Source organism: Petromyzon marinus, chromosome 3 (genome assembly GCF_048934315.1).
Source record: "Petromyzon marinus isolate PM22_M1 ecotype Great Lakes invasive population chromosome 3, UKy_Petmar_22M1.pri1.0, whole genome shotgun sequence".
Classification (NCBI taxonomy): domain Eukaryota; kingdom Metazoa; phylum Chordata; class Hyperoartia; order Petromyzontiformes; family Petromyzontidae; genus Petromyzon; species Petromyzon marinus.
Window position 1 is genome coordinate 14,470,902 of NC_133669.1, and position 20,750 is coordinate 14,491,651.

Here is a 20,750-nt window from a genome sequence, read left to right on the forward strand (position 1 = left end):
ACAGTGATTTACAATGATTTACGATTAAAACCCCAAAAAGGCAATCCATCCGGATTGAAAAGAGGCCAACTTAAACAAACGTGTTTTTTTTTATTCAAAAGATTAAATTGTGCCAGCATCCCTGATATGATTTAGAGGATATTTCCGGAGACAGGAAGCGTAACAAATAAAGGTCCTCGCCCCTCCTAATTTTAGACGACTGTAAGGAGCTTCCGAAAGTTCAGCAAAATTAGCCAGCAAAATGTTAAAACAGTCATGAAATGTACAGGGAACCAGTGTGGTGAATAGAGGATAGGAGTAATGTATTGTGAATGGCATACGCGAGTGAGCACTGTGGCTGCAGCATATTGAACCAGTTGGAACCGAGACAGTGTAGAATCGACAAGGTGAACAAACAAAACGCCACAGTATTCTAACTCAGAAATTAAAAAAAGCATCGACTGACATCTCAGTATCTTTATCAGATAGAATGGATCTAAATTTTCAATGTGTGAACCCATGCCGTCAGGGGCACTGTTTCACTGTCCTACTAAGGTCAGTTTGAGTCTCTGAGAGAGGCACAACATAGCCCTAATTATTGAACCCAGTCCAGAAGTTCTAATTTAAGCTGTGAACAGAGCCATTATGAGCCACGAAGAGATAAGGATGCCCATTCCCATGGTGTGAACGCATGTCCTTAGTGGTGCTGGCACGGGGCCATGCGGGCCCCCTCACGTGGCACGGGAGTTTAATCTCGGCACGTGGTGAAGGATTTATGGTGACGATTCCTCCAATTTCTGGGAGTGGCTGATGACCTAAATGAGCGTGATCGGACTGGCAAGCACATGTTGGGGAGTATCAGCACCACTGGTGTGGACATCAACGATGGCTCTTGTGTACTCTGTAGCTGAGTACTGTGCACCAGTATGGACAAGAAGTAGTCACAACTCGACTTGTTGATGTCCAACTGAACACTGCAAGTCGACCCCAATAAATCTCTCCCCTACCCATCTGCCGCAATGCTGCAACTCTCTGGGAAATCTTTCCCATTCATCAGGACCTCAATAACGTCCCCCTTCATTGCTTGAAGTCATGCAAACCCTTTTGGACCCATGCGGTTAACCGCCGACAATGCGAGATTAACCCCGATGAAGCTTTGAGAGCTCAATGGAGTTCAAAAGAACTCCACGAAGCTCATGGTCAACCCTAAATCGCATCTGCACAACCCATGGCAGATTCATAAATGAAAAAGTAAAAACTCTCTAGTGTGCGACTGTGGTCATCCAGAACAGACCATACAACATATAACGACGCAATTCCTGGTCCACAAATACGAAGGAGACATCACAGCGATACACTTCGCTACTCCTGAAGCGGTGATATGGCTTGACTACCTGAATGTGAAACTTTAGTTGTTGCTCTGCATCTACACCAGCCATACGAAAGAAGAAGATGCGTGAGGGGAGAGGAGGAAGAGTGCAGGGAATAGAGAGATCAATCGCAAGGAATGGAGAAATAAATTAACAGAGAAGTTAGGGAGGAATTGGTGAACGGAGAGATGAATAAAAGGAAGGTAGAGTGGATAATCACATTCAGAATTAGTATTTATCCTGCAGAAATCCAATGAGCTATTTGTGAAATAGATACAGTGCAAAAGTATATAAATTCCTGTCGATTGTTAGCGAATTAGTGAGTGATCAATCATATGGGTGGGCGTGAGTTATTGTGAGTGAGTGAAGTGGCGATGGGTAATGAGGGATAACACACGCGTGAAAGAAGGGAGATGGATGAAAGCGAGGGAGGGAGATCTGTGAAACAAGGTGGAGAGAGGGTTTGGAAGAGAGAGAGTGTGGGTGGGACATTGGAGAAGTGAGATGGAGCAGGAGGGAGAATGTGAAGGCAGGGATAGAGAGGGAGATAGGAGGAGGGCGAGGCAGGCTGCTGTGTCGGCGTGTTGTCGGAATGCTGCCGTCGCTATATTTGTGTGGATGCTCTTGGCATCTCGAGGGGTTGCGTTGTGCGATATTTAACCGGTGTCAAAGTGAAGATGATGTTTCTACCAAAACATGCTCCATGTAAGGTTCCTTGATGGAAACCCTATGTTCAGAGGGGAATACATTTATATATGTTTAGAACTATATATGTGTGTGTGTATATATACCCTACTAGTAACTGGCAGCAGGCTACACTAACTTTATATCAGATTTAGCATCACACGCTCAACAGTCAAATTACTTGGTAAATCGATCATAGAGATTAAACATTTTAAGTCTTTATCACGGGACTTAAAGCAATGTTGAACTTTAGGCTGACCCTGCTCTGTCTGAAACCAATCTACATCCGAACTGCAATGTTTTGCGGCCCAAATGTTTTAAATTTCGATTTAAAGCTTTCGTGACTGCAAGGATTCATCTTCTTTGGTTCTTTCGGTAAAGTCACGTAGAATGAGAATAAAATAATAAATTGATAAAATAAAATAACACAATAATATTCTCACGACGTTTCGGCCAATATTATTGTGTTATTTTATTTTATCAATGTATTATTTTATTCTCATTCTACGTGACTTTACCGAAATAACCAAAGACAATGTTTTAATGTTCGGTTATATAGTAGTAGACTATTTGTTCGACATTCCTTCCTTCGAGTCCTTATAAAACATAATTTATGATAATCATGTCCAATGATCTCCATTAATTTTAGTTTTCTTCCTTTTGTCAAATCATCCCTGCATCAAGGCCTTCTACACTGTGCGTGTCATATTGGTTATTTGACTATGCTTCAGGTTGGTGAAAGTTGAGTACCCAGGACAGTTTCAGATATCATTATCCATTGGCATTGGCCGCGGCCAGGAATCAAACTCAGGTCGCCGCGTTCATAACGCAATGCACGAACCACTGCGTCACAGCTCTTCCCTCATCTTGAATCATACACACATAACTCAAACCGAATGGTCCTGCGGTCAGAGGCAAGCGGAAGTTCACACGGTCAGGAATACACTCCGCTGATAATCATCCCTCTCGGGTTGTTCGGTATGAGTGTCATTTGTGAGAAGTGTACGGTGGTGGCCTTAATAGGTGCATGCTGGCAGCACTTCCCCCTAGAGTATAATGTAATATAAATGCACATAATCATTTCATCATCAGCCACGTTATTTTTATTAAATCAGCACGTGTGCAGGTGCCACGTTGATTATCACATCGCAGCATCGTGAGTGATGGCAGTGGCTTTGGGGGGGGGGGGGGGCGGGGGGCCTTCATTCAGGAATGGATTGAGGAGCGTGGTTGATGATGACGACGTTATTACAAGGATGTCACCAGCGATGTCCTTCCTCACGTTGTGTGCTCCTCCCCGCCAATCCCTGCTCCTCGCCGCTGTGCGCAGTGGTGCTCGAGGGCCACATGATGCGCTCTGTGATCTGCTCCGAGTCGCTGCTGGGAGAGGACGTGGTGCTGCCCACGGCCGGGGGGGCGCCCGCACTCGTCGCATCGTGCCAGGGCTCCTCGATCCGCCTGCGCGGGGGCGGCGAGGTGACGCGGCGTGACATCGTGACCACCAACGGCGTCGTGCACCTCATCGACCACCTCGTGCTGCCCGACTCCGGTGGGGATTTGCGGACGCAGTTACCGAGCGCGCAAGCAGTGCAGCTGCACTGCTACCTACAGGCCGGAGGGCCCCAGGTGCCAGGATACACAGAGGAACCAAGATTGGACAGGGGGAGGCCCCATGACAACCACGCTATGCCACTGAATATATGTGCTATTAAAGGCAGATGCAATCGAGAGCACAAGCTGGCTAGCCAGTCCATTGAGTGTGCCTCCATTTTATGGGATTCAATAGAGCAGAGTGAATCGTGCACGGAAACACGCAAACGCACGAACAAACGGACAGGCGTGTTCTAACGCACTCTCACCCACACAAACGTGATCTAACGCGCGCATTTACATCTGCACGTTCATGTTCTAAATATTGTTGGGAGTTTTGTTTTTTGTTGATACAGATGTGGTGAGTGATATTGGTGAATACTATTTTGAATGGTTTTGGATTTTGCAGTTTTCGGGAAAACATGGGAGGTGTGACGCAATGTGCGAGCACTAGCATCGAATCGACTTTCAACAAAGTTGCTCAACAGGGATGTTAAGTGTTGCAATATGAATGCCTGAAACTTGCCTAGTGGTGGCAACCAATATATCTTATACAGTACTTATTTTATATCAAAGTGTAATTGCAGGGATTCATATTCTTGGTTCTTTCGGTAAAGTCACGTAGAAGGGAAACAATAAAATAATAAAAATATAAAACAATAAAATTCTCACGATGATGATTGCTTGCGTTGCAGTCGAAACGTCGTGAGAATTTTATTGTTTTATATTTTCATTATTTTATTGTGAAAACCACACCTGATGATGATTGCTTGCGTTGCAGTGGAAACGTCGTGAGAATTTTATTGTTTTATATTTGTATTATTTTATTGTTTCCCTTCCACGTGACTTTACCGAAAGAACCTAGAATATGAATCCCTGCAGTCACGAAAGCTTTAAATCAAAATGTATGGACCTGTTTGTTTTTGAATTTCGTCTTCGTGTGCGTGTGTGTATCCGTGAGAGAGCTTATGGTGAAACGTTATGGCCCTTCATGTGTGTGACTGCCGTGCGTGTGTGGGTGTGTTAAGGGCCCTAATGCGTGTGTCTCACATGCGATGCACCAATCTGTCACGGTCGGCCAGAAAGACGCATACAAATGACTCGTGAACCTGGCCTCTGGTGTTTACAGCAAAACCTCCACATCAATTGAAGATGATCTATTCGAGACACTGAACGCAACTGGCCCTTCAGAACAATTCATCATCATAACTCTCATAAATCATTATTTCCCTGTTCACTCTTATGGTCACCAACATTATGACTATCGTCGTGATTATAACTTATTATCTTGACTAGCATTGTCATAATATTATGTTTGTGCTTTTCCCTCAATTTTATCGACTTCCATCCGGCAATAAAATTCACCCGGGAAATAATAAAATTCAGCCTCTCTTTTTGGGCATCAGACTGTCGATTATAGGGAGATAAACTATCGACACACAAATCAACAGCCTCACATTTGCTGTACACTTACAAATCAACATTCCTACTTGCTAAACTACCTGTGGCCACACCGAGAGGACAGTTTAATTTCCACAGTTTCGTTGCCTCTGTCACTTATGCAGTGATGATGGTCAATTAATCAACAGAAGCAATGAAATGAGGGCTTTCTCTACCACTCAAGAACACTGTGCCATACCGACCAACGTGGCCTGTTGGTTGAACGGACCTTTGAAACAGTGACCGGTCAACCGAAGGACACAACACAGGGTTCCATTTGTATTCACGTAACACCAATGAAATGTTGCCATTAAGAAAGAACCCTCCACAACATCCAAATTCTCAAGAGTGACACAAACACTGCGATCATTGTCAAGGAACCACCTCCGCATCCTACTTGGCTCAGAGCTCAATGTGAGACACAAGCGTTAGCAGCGAACTGGTCACCTCCTCCGCAACACTTGCACCTTCACAATAGCAGGCACTAATAGGAACAGCCTACATCAACTGTGATGTGTCGTAGGTCCATGAGTACAGAACCTCACTCGGCTTGGCTTACTACCTCACCTGCCAATTCAGCAGTTGCCACTGCACGGATGCATGTACACAGGCTGTTGTGCCTCTGTACACCTGGCAGTACAGTCCCTTTTGTTTGACTAATCACTATCAACACGATTGTTATTATCATTATTATTCATCATTCGACGAGTAGATTCACTGCCTCCCATTCAGTGAAATTGATGACCTGCCATAGTAAGAATGCACCAGATCTTGTCAGATCTCAGAAGCTAAGCAGGTTTGAGCTTTGGTAGTGCTTGGATGGGGAACTACCATGCACACCAGGTTGTCATACGTGGCTGCAGGGCTGTGTTACGGGTGGTCAGCAGAGGACGGTGCAGCAAGCTGCACTGTCGTTGTTGTTCTCAAGGCTACATTTCTCACAAAGTATGTTTTGAGTTGCCGATAAAATTGGAGTAGGCAAGTGAGTAGTAGCCACAACGTATAATGAGTAGCCACAACCGTAGAGATGTACAGTATACTGAAGCTCATGTTGTGCTGCACTTGTATATACTATATCTATACTCACACCTTCACCAACCCGCACTGACCAGCATGATGAAGCATAGTCATGTAACTTCCAAAACCTGCACAATGTGGGGAGGCCCTCCACCAGGAGTGAATTGCCATGCATGTTTTGCAGTGTTGAAAAGCGATATAAAATCCCTGCCATCCTCTCTGTCGTCTCTGCATCTCCCATCAGCCAGGGACGTGCTGGAGGTGGCGGAAGACAGTGGCGTCAATACCTTCATGGATCTGCTCGAAGAGTCTGGGGCAAAGGCCCAACTCCAGCACGAGGAGAGCTACACCCTGCTCACAGTCAAGGACAGTGCCGTCACTGGTAGACCTCACCATGCCTTAAAATAGTCTGACCTATAACCACACTCATATAGCCTTTACCACGCTTACTGATCCCTCACTGCGATCACCGAGACCCCACCACGCTGACCCAACCTTAGCTACTCTCAAACAAACCTTCACCACTGTCACCCAACCAACACCATCCTTTCTAGATTTGAAGCTTTCGTGACTGCAAGGATCCATACTCTTGGGTTCTATTCGGTAAAGTCACGTAAAAGTATAAAACAACAACAAAAAACTCACGACGTTTCGGCCACAACACAAGTGGCCTTCATCAGGTGAAGGGACCAGACTGTCTCGAGGACAGCGCTGGAGTGAACACAGCCAAGCTCAGACCGCGACCTTCAAGCTTGCAGGCGTTACTAAAAAGATCTCCAAAATTCTAAACAAACACAAGATCCTGGTCCTGTTCAATACAGTACACAAAATCCGTGACCTGATCCCTTCCGTGAAGGATGTCATTCCTGACTTACAGTACCCCGGAGTTTACAGATTGATCTGCACCTGTGGTGACTGCTATATCAGGGAGATGAAACGACATGTCTCTGACCGAATTCGCGAGCACAAATCAGATTTGAAACACGGCAGAACAAATTCTTCTGCCGTAGCTGATCACTGTTACAATGCTGTGGGTGATCACGATGTAATTTTCTCCAATACCAAGGTTCTTTGCAAACCCACGGGTTTTTATCAGAGATTTGTTCACGAGGCAATTCAAATTGATTTACAAACACAGACACAATTTCAACCGAGAAGATGGTTTCAAATTAAGCAACCATTGGAAAGATGTTCTGAATCAAACCAAACATTAAACTAATTTTCAATGGTACAGTATATTTTTTCAAGTAGTGGTATCCCAAACTTTCGCAGCTGCTTAAATTCCCTTTTCACACCATCAATATGTAAACTCCCCCTCCCCCCCTCGCCAGTCTGCACATGTTCACCCCCTCTACACCGTTCATCATGCTAAGTCTGCCAATTAAATGGTAATTTTTATGCTAATTCCTTTGTCAAGGCACCTTAATTCCTCTCACACAAGCTTAAAGGTCGCGGTCTGAGCTTGGCTGTGTTCACTCCAGCGCTGTCCTCGAGACAGTCTGGTCCCTTCACCTGATGAAGGCCACTTGTGTTGTGGCCGAAACGTCGTGATTTTTTAAATTTTTTTATTTTTTGTTGTTTTATACTTTTACGTGACTTTACCGATTAGAACCAAAGAGTACAACACCATCCTCATCCAGTCCTCACTTTCCTCACCCAATTTTCACCATCCTCACCGAAACATAACCACAATCACCTAGTCTTTACCACCCTCACCGTGGCTGCATAGAGGTGTTATACTTACTCTTCATGGAAAACCTTTCACCCAGAGGAACTATGTGGTGATGGGCTGATGAACCCAGGAGCTCAATTATGAAAGCTCACTGTCACTGAGAGAAAAAAAAATCAATCCCAGGGCTTGATCCGAGGCCTTCACAGGAGGCGAGTAACACTGAAATTAATTCAACAAATAAAATGTATTCTTAAATTAAATTAATTGTGCATGCGATGATTATTATTATTATACTGTACATGACTTGTATAAATTGGTAAATATTTACATGGTTATATTCAATTTAGGCGAATGGAACAAATAACACTGTTAATTAGAGACAAAACTACGAGAAACAATAAAACAAGTCCGTGCAAATATTAATTATTGCATCAGATTGGACCATGACTCGTGACACTATCGAATCTCTAATGGGGTGGGTGTGTGACTCATTACGTACTGACTCGAGAGCTCTTGTCGTTGTGCTGTGATGTGACGATTATGACGAGCCCCTTCAGGGGGAGGATGAGAGCGAGAAACCCACCAGAGCTGATCGTCTTGTCCTCTCCCATGTCTCTTGTGACCCCTCTCCTCCGCAGAGTCTTTCACTGCGGACAGGGGAGAGAAGCTGAAGCAAAAGATGCTGGCGCATGTGGTGCGCGGGCGCTACCTCTCCGACCGCCTCTTCAACGGCCAGCGGCTCGAGACGCTCGCCGGGGGGACCCTCAGAGTGTTCATCTACCACCGGGTGACTCCCGCACTTGGCCACGCACTCGGCGAAGAGCCGCACAGTGTGTCCTCGGATCACCGGGCTCATTTAGGGCTGGGTTCCCCCACCCCACCACTTCCCCCAGTGTATCCGTGTCCTTAACACCCCCTCCCCCCCCACCGCCTTTATAATTTTCCATGAAAAAATTATGTGCAGCTTGTAATGTTATTCATATTGGTTTTTAATATATAAAACATAAATAGCAATATTAAAAAACCCAACATATTTGAAATGACAAAAACATCACGAACCAATTATACAATGCATGCACAAGCCAATACTACAGGAGAGTACTGAACTGGGACTGCCCAGCGAGGAAGGGTTCTGGACAGCGTGGACCATTGCTCGGCACCATTTCCATTGATTTTTGGGAGTGTAATGTTTGATTTGCATCGTAGTGATAATTGTTCAGAAGACTTTGGCGTTGATAAAAACCCAATTTTCTTCAATGTCTCATTAGCCAGATTAGTAATATAGATATTCCATGACGTGTTCTATGAGATGTGTGCCCGAAGGAGATTAATGATTTTACTTTGGCCAAAAATAGCACGAAATATGATGGAAGGAACTCTGGTATAAGGGCATTTTTGTTGTTGAATGTGTCCCGCCAATTACGCATATCATGAGTTGAGGATGAGGCCGTGAAATTTTTAACCAGCACAAAATCCCAATGTTTATAAATGATTTGGAACACTGGGACAACCTTTCTGAACTAGAACTCTCCCGTCCATGTTGGTCTCACCGCAGGCTCTGTGCATCGAGAGCTCGTGTGTGGACACCAAGGACAGGACGGCGCGCAATGGGGCTATCTTCATCCTCGACAAACCCCTGCCCCCCCCTCCCCGCAGCACCTTAATGAACATGCTGGAAGCAGACACTCGATTCACGTGAGTAGATGGGCTAGGAAGTCTATATAGGTTTATGTGTATTGGCATGTGAGTGCATGGGTGAGTGTGGGGAGCGGTAGTGGAGCAGTTCGCGCACTGCGCTACGAACCCAGCGGCCGGAGTTCAATTCCTGCTGACTGCCAACACCAGTGACAATGATTTAAAACGGTCCTGGGCCTTCCCTAGGTCGACCGAGCCTCAAATGAGTACCTAGCGTGATGTGTAAACATTACCACTGGGGAGACAAAGGCGGTCGGGTGTGGTGCTGGCCACCCTCCTCCTCATGTGCCGTGCCGCCCTTCATAGGTGCTTGCTAAGAGCATTTGCCCCAACAGTCTATTAAGGCTATGCAGGGGATCTCTATATGCATGAGCGAGTGTTTTTGAGTGTGTGTGCATGTATAGGCATGCGTGCATGGTGTGTGAGTGTGCGTGTGCGGTAAATACGAGACAAAACAAATAATTGATTCTTGAATCAAATTGTAATCCCAAAGCTGGTGTTATCTAATCAGTGGGTTAGTGACTTGTTACAAGCCTAACAATTAGTAGCAACACAACCCAATATTAACATGAATGCTCATCAAATGGCAATTTATACCTCAACTAGGCAAGCCACACGTCGCGATTAGACGAGTGGAGGAGCCCACCGACGTCGGATCCGCTCACTTACCTGCATGCCACCCGTGCCGATCCCTCGCAGGATGCTGGTGTCGCTGCTGCGTACGGCGGGGTTTGCGGAGAAGCTGTCAATGCCAGTAGACCTCACGATCTTCGCTCCGACGAACGAGGCCTTCGGGACCCTCCCCGTCGCCGAGCTTGCTCGCCTCAGCCGTATGTTCCAGCGCTGCCGCGTGGCGCTGTTCTCTTTGACAAAATACACATTCCTCCAATCATGAATTGATTTTTTGGTTCAGTGTTGGTAATGAGTGGAGTATAAAAGCATGTATAGCATGTCTTTGATATGCGGTGCTTATTCAGGGTTGGGCTGCCCTGGTATATCAATTTAATTTACAACACCCCATTATATCCATGACGGCATTTCTTTGCCCATGTTTCAGTTCTCAGAAATTTGCATTAGATTAAAACACAAATAGTGTTTCATCTCAAGGTATAAAGCAACTTTCACTTATATGTTGTACAGATGCGCATGATGTTTATTGCATGGTGTACACTTTGAAGAGGTGCAGCTGACGCGAAGTTAGTTCTGCTTCGCACACTGTTCAGTTCTCGAGCTTCAGAACTGCGATATTCATTCTTTTTGTCTTTAACAGTTTTATGGGACCTCCCCAAAAATATGATATGCAGGATATGGTATATTTACTCACGCTATTTCTAAGACAAACTGTATGGAGAGAACGTAGGGTTGGAATGATTCCCTGCCCATAATTATAATAATCTATAATCATGCACTAATTATAGAGGATTAATTACTTTGTAATGAACGTTCGCAAATTGCCTAGAATTAAAATTGCATCATCATTATCCGTTATCTAATCACTCCTGGATGAAGACCACCCACGCTATTTCCACCCCCCACCCCCATAGCCCTTTAGTTCCACAGTCCATATCGCTCCCGCACGTGAACTTATATCATCACTCCATCTCTGTAGTGATCGTCCTCTCGGGTGCGATTCACAATTATTTACATACAACGTTTACGGATATCGTTTATTTTAATGCTCACGATCTCATGCATGTATCGTGAACATCAGAATTGATTTTAATCGATGAATCTGTGAATTGTTACAGGCCTAATGATCACCAATTAAATACAATTAAAGACAAATACAGGTAATTATTATATAAAAAAAAACTATTAATAATTACTTTCAATAGAATGTTATGGTTTATTTAATTAGTTTAGATTTTTCGCCTATGATCAAATCTCCCAGATATCAGAAGCTAAGCGGGTTTGAACCTGGATAGTGCTTGGATTGGTGACCACAGTCAATAAACAGGTGCTGTAGGCTACCGCAGGGCTACGTTGTGGGCAGCACAGAAAAATACATTGTGCTACTGTACGTCTATGCTTGCATGTATATGCTTCCCTCCACCAATCTGCACTGACCAGCTTTGTGAAGTTAAGTAAAATAACCCCGACGACCTACACAGCATGGAGGGCTATGGTCCACCAGTGCATGGACGTAAAGGATGTACATTTAATCTGCACTAAGGGCCCATTTGAAACAATAACAGTGACAAAGCTTCAGCGGGAGTCTAACTGTGTGAGTATGTGTGCGGCGTAGGGAACTCGAAGGAGCTACAGGAGTTGCTCTTGAGCCACGTCAGCTCGGGGATCCTCGTGAGAGGGGGCCTCATCCCCATCGGGACCAACCTGGTGATGGCGCTCAGCGGCGTGAACATCGACGTCACGCAGGTTCCGCCACCCACCCCCGTGCACGTACCTCTATCGCTGGGTTTACGTGGCTCAATTCACATCTCTCAGAGATTCACATCGCAATGAATATCACTAATCGCTGAGATTCACATCTCTCAGGAAACCTCACTAATCGCTGAGATTTATATCTCTAAGAGATTCACATCTCTCAGGAAATCTCACTGAGCACTGAGATTCACATCTCTAAAGATATTACGGTGAGGGTTGAGCCATTACCACTGAGATCATGAGTTCAAGTCAAGCCGCCTCTGATTAAACCGGGTTCTCAAGTATAGTGAGTTGATGATCCTCAGCCTTGTCACCAATGACTTACATTGAGATATATCATAGAGACCCACAACATTACATAGAGACCCATGTAATTATATAACGCAAAAAAAATCCATTCGGGGAATAGGACTGTCAGAGCAGATGTTGGAGGGTCGGTGTGGACTGTTCAAGATCTGGCAGAAGGTAGGAAGTAATGGCAATGTTTGTAGCATCATTGGTATTGGCACGTGATCACTTCACCTCAAATTGAGTGTCCCTCAGCTGCATCTGAATGGGGGGCAAACGGGGGGAGGGGCGTACTGCTGTTCCTTTGTGCCAAATAAATAGCTACTATTAGGTAACTATTAATTTGCCGATTTAAAAACTGGTCATCATAATTTGTTTTATGTAATTCTCATAAAGCCCCATGGTGTCAATTACGAGCTCCAACTCTTATGAATGCTAATTATCTATATATTTCTTATGAGGCCAGTGTTATTAATGGGTGTGTTGAGTTTTTTGTTCTTTTGTGTGACATTTTCCTTCCTAATCCATTTTGTTAAATTGCCACAATGATGATGTGGTGATTGTGATGATATTAGCAATAGTGGTAATGACAGTGACCACGTTGACGGTAGTGGTGATGGTGATTAAAACCATGCTGATGATGGGACATGCAATATATACTGATGCAGCTGGTGGTAATGGTGGTGGTTGTGATGATACTGATATGTTGAGAGGGCAGGCTATATGTCATTGATGGCCCCACTAACGCGACCGTCTTCCCCACGTTATACCCCCTTTTTGCAGAAAGGTGGAGTGATGTCCATTAACGAAAAGCAGACGGTGATCGAGGCCGACATTATGGCCACAAACGGTGTCATACACGTTATTGACGGAGTGCTGGGTGAGGCACACAGAGATTCAATGCACAGACAAACAAAGAAAAATGAATTGCTGTAATCTCCTGACCACCTCGCAAGCCAACAGCCCCTCATGATCAGGGCTGGGAACCATGACCCACGCCCTTTGTGTTAAGGTGAGTGGCAGAGGGCTGATATTGTCGATCCTCTTTCCCCAGGCCAGAGACCGTCGCGCCGGCGCCATGCCCTCGTGAACTTCGGCCCCGGTGCCCCCTCGGGCCTCGAGCTCTACCGTCGCCTTACCCACAAGCCCCTGCACTGGGTGAGTGCCGTCGTCACTTCCAGGGTTGGGGATTCTCTTCCTTCTGAGGGCCCAATAGGACTTTCAGATCCCTTCGGCAGACAGCAACACATTAACATTCGCCTCAATCACCAATGTCTAGGCCTTTTCCGATTTATGTGGAGTTTACGTTACAACTGTGCTCTGGTTTGACGTTCACGTTCACTAACATTCTCTCTGCCCCTAACCCCATCCTAACCCTTGTTCCTACCCACAGAAACGCCCAGGGCACGCTGTGTCCAGGAAGAGATTGCGTGGCTTGGTGGCAAAGTCCTCACTTCGGAAACAAGCTGGCAAAGTGGAAACACACGGCCACGACTCGTTTGTGGGCATGTGACAATGGACAACGTGGCCTCTCGAGTCAAAGAATTGTCACGATTCATTATCTTTTTAACACATTGTGCAAATGTGGCACCCTCCAGTAGCTACAGGGGTCATACGAATCCATTTAATTGATTCCCACATGCACAATTTGATGCATGTGCTGCGAGTGAAAAAAATGTATCTTAATAAATGAACCAGTGCATCCTTAGGGTGTGATTTGGACACTAGTGAAGGTAGTGCTGTGGTTAGTGATTATTCTATGGTTAGCATGACTGTAGTGATGGAGGTAGTGTTGGTGTTACGGTTAGGGATATGGTTACTGTTTCGGGTCAGGTATTCATGTTTGGAATAGGGTTCTTGTTAGTGATAACAATTGGGCTAAGGTTAAAGAGATAGTTCATTCTAGGGAGAGAGTGAGAGATTCATTTAATTCTATAGGGTTCATGTTAGTGACAATATTTGTGCTGGGGTTAGAGATATGATTCATATTCTTGGTTCTTTCGGTAAAGTCACATGACTTTACCGAAAGAACCAAGAATATGAATCCCTGCAGTCACGAAAGCTTTAAATGAAGATATGATTAGTGTTAGAGATAGTGGGAGGGTTAATGCTAGAGACAGGGTGTGTGGTACAGATAGGGATAAGATTATTGTTAGACAAAGTGTTAGAGTTATGGATTGTGGAAGGAATATGAATATCATGATACAGTGGTGGAATCAGTGACTCTAAGCAGTGTTCGTGATTGGAGTAGTCTTATCGTGAAATGATTAGTGTTAGAGTTAGAGCTAGTGTTAGTGCCAGGGAAACGATGAGTATTCGTGTCAACATTCAGGATAGGGAAAGTTATGGTTTAGGATAGGGTTTGTGTTGGAGTTAGAATTAAAGTTTGAGTTATTGTAGAGCAAATTCTCAAAAGACTAATACGGCCAATGTTAATGTTAGTGGTAAGGATAGGGTCGGCCCAAGTCAACTTATAAAATCACAATATTTGATTTAAAAAAATCCCTCATTGGTAATTGTTTCAGACATATTTTATGCTTACGTGCAATCAAGAAACATAAATATCAGCTGTTTCCATTAAAAATACTGCAAATATAACCTTAAATTTGACCTCGGTGTACATCGTCCCATTTATTATCTTAGCTCAGGTCCGCTCTGCAAATAAGCCCTCCCTATTTTCATTGGGCTCTCATAGCTTTTCACTTTTCAAGCATAACATTTAAAGTTAACATTTCAAAATATAAAGGCTTTGGCAACTACATAGTAAATGTTTACTTGTGTGTATCATTTCTTTTTCTTTATCACATTTAATCTCAACAAAAAACATCATTTTGTGCGTGTGTGTTTGTGTTGTGTGCGAGTCTGGACCCGTGTTGTGATGTTTCGCGTGCTGCACCACATTTCAAGCCACGCAATGAGATGACATCGCATGGTAATGTGACAAAACAATTGAACAATTTAACTCGTTTTCTCAGTGTTAAATCCCTAATAGCGACACAACTCCATACCACAAATTGGTTCGTATCGCATAATTGTGTTCTTTATCGTGATCCTGAGCTACGGACAGATGAACAGAGCGAATGCATTCATGCTTTCGACCTTTGTTAAATCGAATCATAACCTGACTTGTGACGAGTAAAGAGGTGTGGGGGCAGAGTCGTTCCAGGATTTTATTTTTTAAAACGTCTGTGTAGAGGTGAATGAAATTAAACCCGTGCTAGATGCCACCAAAGGGAAACTCATCACTGCTGTGATTTTGTCCAGTGGTGGTGATGGATACGTCGTCTGCCAAGTTAAAAAAAAATCAGATGAAAATTAAGATTCACTAACATAGGAATGTGGCAATATGTTTGCTTTTAAGATTATATCTGTAGTCTTTCATCCAAGATTGTTTAACTCATAGTAGAGCGTAATGAGTTGTTACCATCATCACATTTTGCATGGCCATAGTGATGTGCAGAATCCGGGTTTCATTATTCTTGAAGCAAACCTAGATACAATTGCAGTAAATGATCCAGATGATAAATGTCCTCTATCTCAGTGCAGTGCTTGCTTGCCTCTTGGTGAAATCAGTTCCGACACGTGTCACTCCATCCCCAAACAGCAGGCGGCGATGTGGAACCTATCGATGTCAGCGTGACACGAGGGGATGGCGTGGCTCAGCCCCTTTTGTCTCCCCAGTGCTGATGTTTACAGCCCGCTCCAGCTACTTATTTAGGGCCGAGTAGACCTAAGGGAGGCCCTAACCCGGTTCTAAAACAACATTGAGCGGTTGGTTAACCCGCGAGGTTCGTCGAATGTTGCGCAACCCATTGCGCCACTGCGCCCGACACGAGACAAAGATCTCCTATTCTCCCTTGTCGTCGAAACAGACTGCTTGGGCCAGTGCAGTACTGTCAGCGAGCACCTATGAAGGCCGACAACACAACACGAGGGGATGGGTGGGTGGGTGTCCAGCACTTGCGCTCACGCACCAACATGCAATCGCCGTTCGACATTCAGTGGCGGTGACGGCACCACGGCGCATGTGCCAAGCTGGGTGCACCTTGAAGCCACTTGAAATGCCGAAGAATCGCTGGCAAAGAGAATCACGGAACAGATCGAGGTGCCATGGGTTGACAGAGATGACCGGCTCGACACTACCACCTCGCTACGTTTTAGCCACCTGGCGCTCCGCTTGATATCACCTCACACCCATGCTGGCCTTAATATGTGTTCGCTAACATTACTTGCCCCAGGTGTCTTAATACCTGGACGAGAGACCTGTATTTGTTGCGGGTACGCACATTCAGGCAGCATGAGTCTCCAGAGAGACAGAGACTCACACGAGCGCATAGAGACAGACAGATACAGAGATAGACACACAGGCGCATAGAGACAGACAGATACCGAGATAGACACACAGGCGCATAGAGACAGACAGATACAGAGATAGACACACAGGCGCATAGAGACAGACAGATACAGAGATAGACACACAGGCGCATAGAGACAGACAGATACAGAGATAGACACACAGGCGCATAGAGACAGACAGATACAGAGATAGACACACAGGCGCATAGAGACAGACAGATACAGAGATAGACACACAGGCGCATAGAGACAGACAGATACAGAGATAGACACACAGGCGCATAGAGACAGACAGATACAGAGATAGACACACAGGCGCATAGAGACAGACAGATACAGAGATAGACACAGGCGCATAGAGACAGACAGGTACAGAGATACAGACACACAGATCCAAATAAAAAGGCACATGGAGGCAACAACGGAGAGATATACAATGACGAAGGGAGAGATACAGAAGCCGATACACATAAGACCCGTCACCACAAGTCGTTTTTTTTCTTGAATGGAAGTGTTGTTATTTCAACATGTTAATGGGGTGCAGAATGACGGCAATGAGCTGTAATACAAAGCGGCATGGCTAAGGAGTGTGCAAGCAGTGAGACTGTACCGGGGACCACGTGGCGGAGGAGCCCAGACGCCGGGCTGCGAATGAGAGGACATTTGTTGGAGTGGGGCACCAGTGCCATTGTCAGCCACGTTGCGCCACTGGCTATACGAGCAGAAAGGCATTGCGGTGTGCAGCAGTGAACTTGATTATGGCTTTAAACGAGGCCTAATGGCCCAGTTACCACTTGGCCATTAGTTCAATTCCAGCTTGAGCCATCACTGAAACATTTCTGACCCATTTATTACATAATTAAGCAAATAATTTGGTGATGCTGCGTTGGCAGTGGTGAAAAGGCACGATAACAAAAACAACTCAACACATTATACATAACGTTTAGAGCAATGACCCTTCTTCATAGTACAAGATGTGTTGAAGAACACTTGTTCCACCTCATCCAGCATAGAATCCTTATTCCATAACATCCAATAAAATAATATACAATGTTCAATGTTTGTGCCTATATTGAATAGTTCCCCATACATGGGCAGTGTAATTATGACAAGCTCTAGTTTAACAGCAGAGGTCTCACTCCGAATCAGTCGGGCAGCATTATATTTTCATCGGCTGCATAATGCTGTGTGGAAGCTACCTGGTCTTTCGTTGCGCACGAAGCTTGGGGTCTTCTCGGCCACACTCATGCCCTCCCTTCTCTATGCTTGTGAAACGCTGAACCCTCTGGTGGAACATCTGTGCCAGTTAGAAACATTCAGGCTAGCCTGCCTACGATCCATCCTGGGTTTAACCAGGCTGGATTGTATGAGCTCACAAATCCTTGAAAGAACTGGACTAATTCCCATCAGTGAGCTCCTCCGGCAGGCAAGGCTGCATTAGCTGGGTCATGTAGCCCGCATGCCCAGCCACCACATGCCCAAGCAGCTTCTGTTTGGCCGCATAGAGGGGCCTAAACGGGCACGACATGGGCTGGAGAAGAGATGGGCTGATACGGTACGGGAGGATGTGGAGCTGAGTGGACTTGCCAATGACTGGTACCACCGGTGTCGGGATCGGCTTCTGTGGAGGAGGCTCGTAAAGGACGCTGCTGGGCAGTTGGAGGCAGTCGCCCTCCAACAACAACTGATGGCAGAAGAGCGACGCTCACAACAACGAGCGGAACGCCGGGCTGATAAAACAGAGCAAGTTAGCACGGTGGGGGGTACAGACGGTGCATCTGCGGGTCATCTCAGTCAGCCAACCCATGTCAGCTGGGTCTGTCCCGTGACCTCCTGTCAGCGAACCTTCGACACTTCACGTAGCCTCGGGGTACACCGAGCGTGGCACGGGCGCTGTGGTGACGTCACCGTCACTTCGTGGCGAATAGATAGCGGGTATTGGTATTGGCCATTTTCAGTCATATTCTTGGTTCTTTCGGTAAAGTCACGTAGATAGAAAATAATAAAAATAATAAAATACTAAAATAAATAAGCAATAAAAATAATAAAATTTAAAGTAATAAAAGCAAAAAAAACACGATAAAAATAGTCAAAGAAAAAAGAAAAAAATGAAAATAAAAGCAAAAAAAACATTTTATTTTTTAATTATTTTTATTGTGTTTTTTTGCTTTTATTATTTTTTATTTTATTAAAAATTTATTTCATAATTTTAGATTTTTTTCTATTCTATCGACGTGACTTTACCGAAAGAACCAAGAATATTAATTCCTGTAGTCACGAAAGTTGACTATATAGCTTTTATTCTTAGCTCTTTCGGTAAAGTCACGTTGAAGGGAAACAATAAAATAATAAAATATATAAAAAATAAATATTCTCACGACGTTTCGACCATAACACAAACGGTCAGTATCGTAATTGTATATCGGTTTACTATATGGTAGTCATTATATAGTGTAGTGTATACCCAGTTACTTAATGTTAATAGCTCAGCTTATTGTAGAGTATATTGAGTACATTGATGTAGTTTATATCTATTTATTTTCACATCGATTTATTGTATAGTAGTAGGGTATTTGTAGTTCTTTAGAAACTCCTTTTTTGTTTTCCACTTAATGCACTAGCTTGATACGCGGTGGTTTGGCTGCTGCAGTTCTTTATTATAAAAATTTCCCTCCCTTTATTAATGCTAATCCTACATAATACACTAGCATAATATGACTTTGAGACCCCCCCGCCCACTGCCTACACATTCCACAAAGAGTGACTAACCCCATATCTGCATTTGTCATCAACATGTTAAATTCCTTTGTTGATATGTAAACTCCTTTGTCAAGGCGCTCTCCTCCTCCCACCCAGCTTAAAATACGCTGCCAAGCTTAGCAGTGTTCATGAAGACGGTGTCTTTCCGACAGCTCTGTTCTTCACCAGAGGACGGCTGCTTGCGTTGTGGCCCAAACGTCCTGAGAATTTTATTATGGTTTAATTTTATTACTTTATTATTTCCCTTTTACGTGACTTTACCGAAAGAACCAAGAATATGCTGATTTACTGTTGACTGTTAGTTGCAGCTCTGCACGTGCAGCCTAATTCGGTGAGCTAGCCACGAGATGGAAACACGGAAATGGACACTTTCATGTATGGGTGCGCAGCTTTGAGTGTTACTCCCACGTAAAGCTAAACAATAATTCATCGAATTGGCCAAACATCCCGATGCACGGCCATGCTGAAAAATAGGTCTCGAGACTTATTGAGGCTTTCCTAGTTCAAGAACGGAAATTGTTGTTATAATTATTGGTTTATGCTGGGAATTCTTGTTATAATTATTGGTTTATGCCGGGAATTATTGTTATAATTATTGGTTTATGCCGAATCTGAAAGGTTTCTCTTCGGTAACTTTATCTGGAAGCATAACATGTTAAACATGTCCTCTGCATAGTCACCGTGGTCACACCTTATTTATATATTCCCACGGGCCGCACGTAGGTCCCACTTTAAAAATGGTACGTGGCAGCTTTGCATTGCTCAGTTGCTTGCTGGGCATTCCAGAGTTAGTGGTGAAAATTCCACATTTCTATGACAGAGGACAATATCTTTTTACAAGGAAACCACTGTTTTACAAGGAAACCACTGATGGGTTCAGTCCATTCTCTGACATGTTTTAAACTTACAAACTATATTGTACGAGTCATCTGCTCTAACCACAACGTGCTTGACCTTTTCCATTTCTTTAGTTATTTTAGAACAGTATTCGCGGTATACTCTTGATTAACTACTCATTTAGGGGAATACCCTGTTGTGTATTTGGGGAAGATCAAGAGGAAGGGGCAAGAGGGAGATGAAGGGTACGAGGCACAGGAGTAAAAGCATTTGGGGCTTGACAATAATGAGAATTCATGCAGCACTGCAGCATGGGTAATGATGTAAAAGTATCCACTTCTGAGATGAATTTTGTAAATCACCTGAAGACGATTGCTTGTGCTGCGATGGAAACGTCGTAATTATTAAATTATTTTTCTATCTACGTGACTTTACCGAAAGACCCAAAGAGTATGATTCAGTTCAAGGATTTATTCTGTGAATGTATAGAGACCAGGGTTTGATAATGTTAATTCTTCCAACACTTACACAAATACTTTATTACTTGCACCTGTGATGTTCAACAAAGTGTTGCTGAAGAGAGTTACAGAAGCTGTTATCCTGTAGACGGGTGTGGGTTAGGGATGTCAAACGTGAGTATGGCGCTTTATTTATGTAACACAAGATTCAAAGTGACT

The 20,750-nt window shown here is 44.3% G+C and overlaps 1 protein-coding gene and 1 long non-coding RNA gene across 2 annotated transcripts in view; one reads left to right on the forward strand and one right to left on the reverse strand.

The window, feature by feature from the left end:
• The window catches only part of LOC116954486 (transforming growth factor-beta-induced protein ig-h3-like), a 36,262-nt gene extending 21,313 nt beyond the window's left edge, over positions 1-14,949 (forward strand). The window contains exons 8-16 of the mRNA XM_032975041.2: positions 3,364-3,582; positions 6,325-6,462; positions 8,391-8,539; positions 9,308-9,447; positions 10,147-10,277; positions 11,693-11,823; positions 12,904-13,000; positions 13,175-13,278; positions 13,514-14,949. Of these exons, the coding sequence (XP_032830932.2) occupies positions 3,364-3,582; positions 6,325-6,462; positions 8,391-8,539; positions 9,308-9,447; positions 10,147-10,277; positions 11,693-11,823; positions 12,904-13,000; positions 13,175-13,278; positions 13,514-13,633 (1,229 nt within the window). The 3' untranslated portion in view covers positions 13,634-14,949. The remainder of the gene's footprint in view (positions 1-3,363; positions 3,583-6,324; positions 6,463-8,390; positions 8,540-9,307; positions 9,448-10,146; positions 10,278-11,692; positions 11,824-12,903; positions 13,001-13,174; positions 13,279-13,513) is intronic.
• On the reverse strand, positions 3,525-10,242 carry LOC116954494 (uncharacterized). The gene is made up of 3 exons (XR_004404720.2): positions 10,117-10,242; positions 8,336-8,399; positions 3,525-3,638 (listed from the first exon to the last, which is right to left on the reverse strand). It is a non-coding gene; the product is annotated as an uncharacterized LOC116954494 (long non-coding RNA).
• Positions 14,950-20,750: the final 5,801 nt, after the last annotated feature.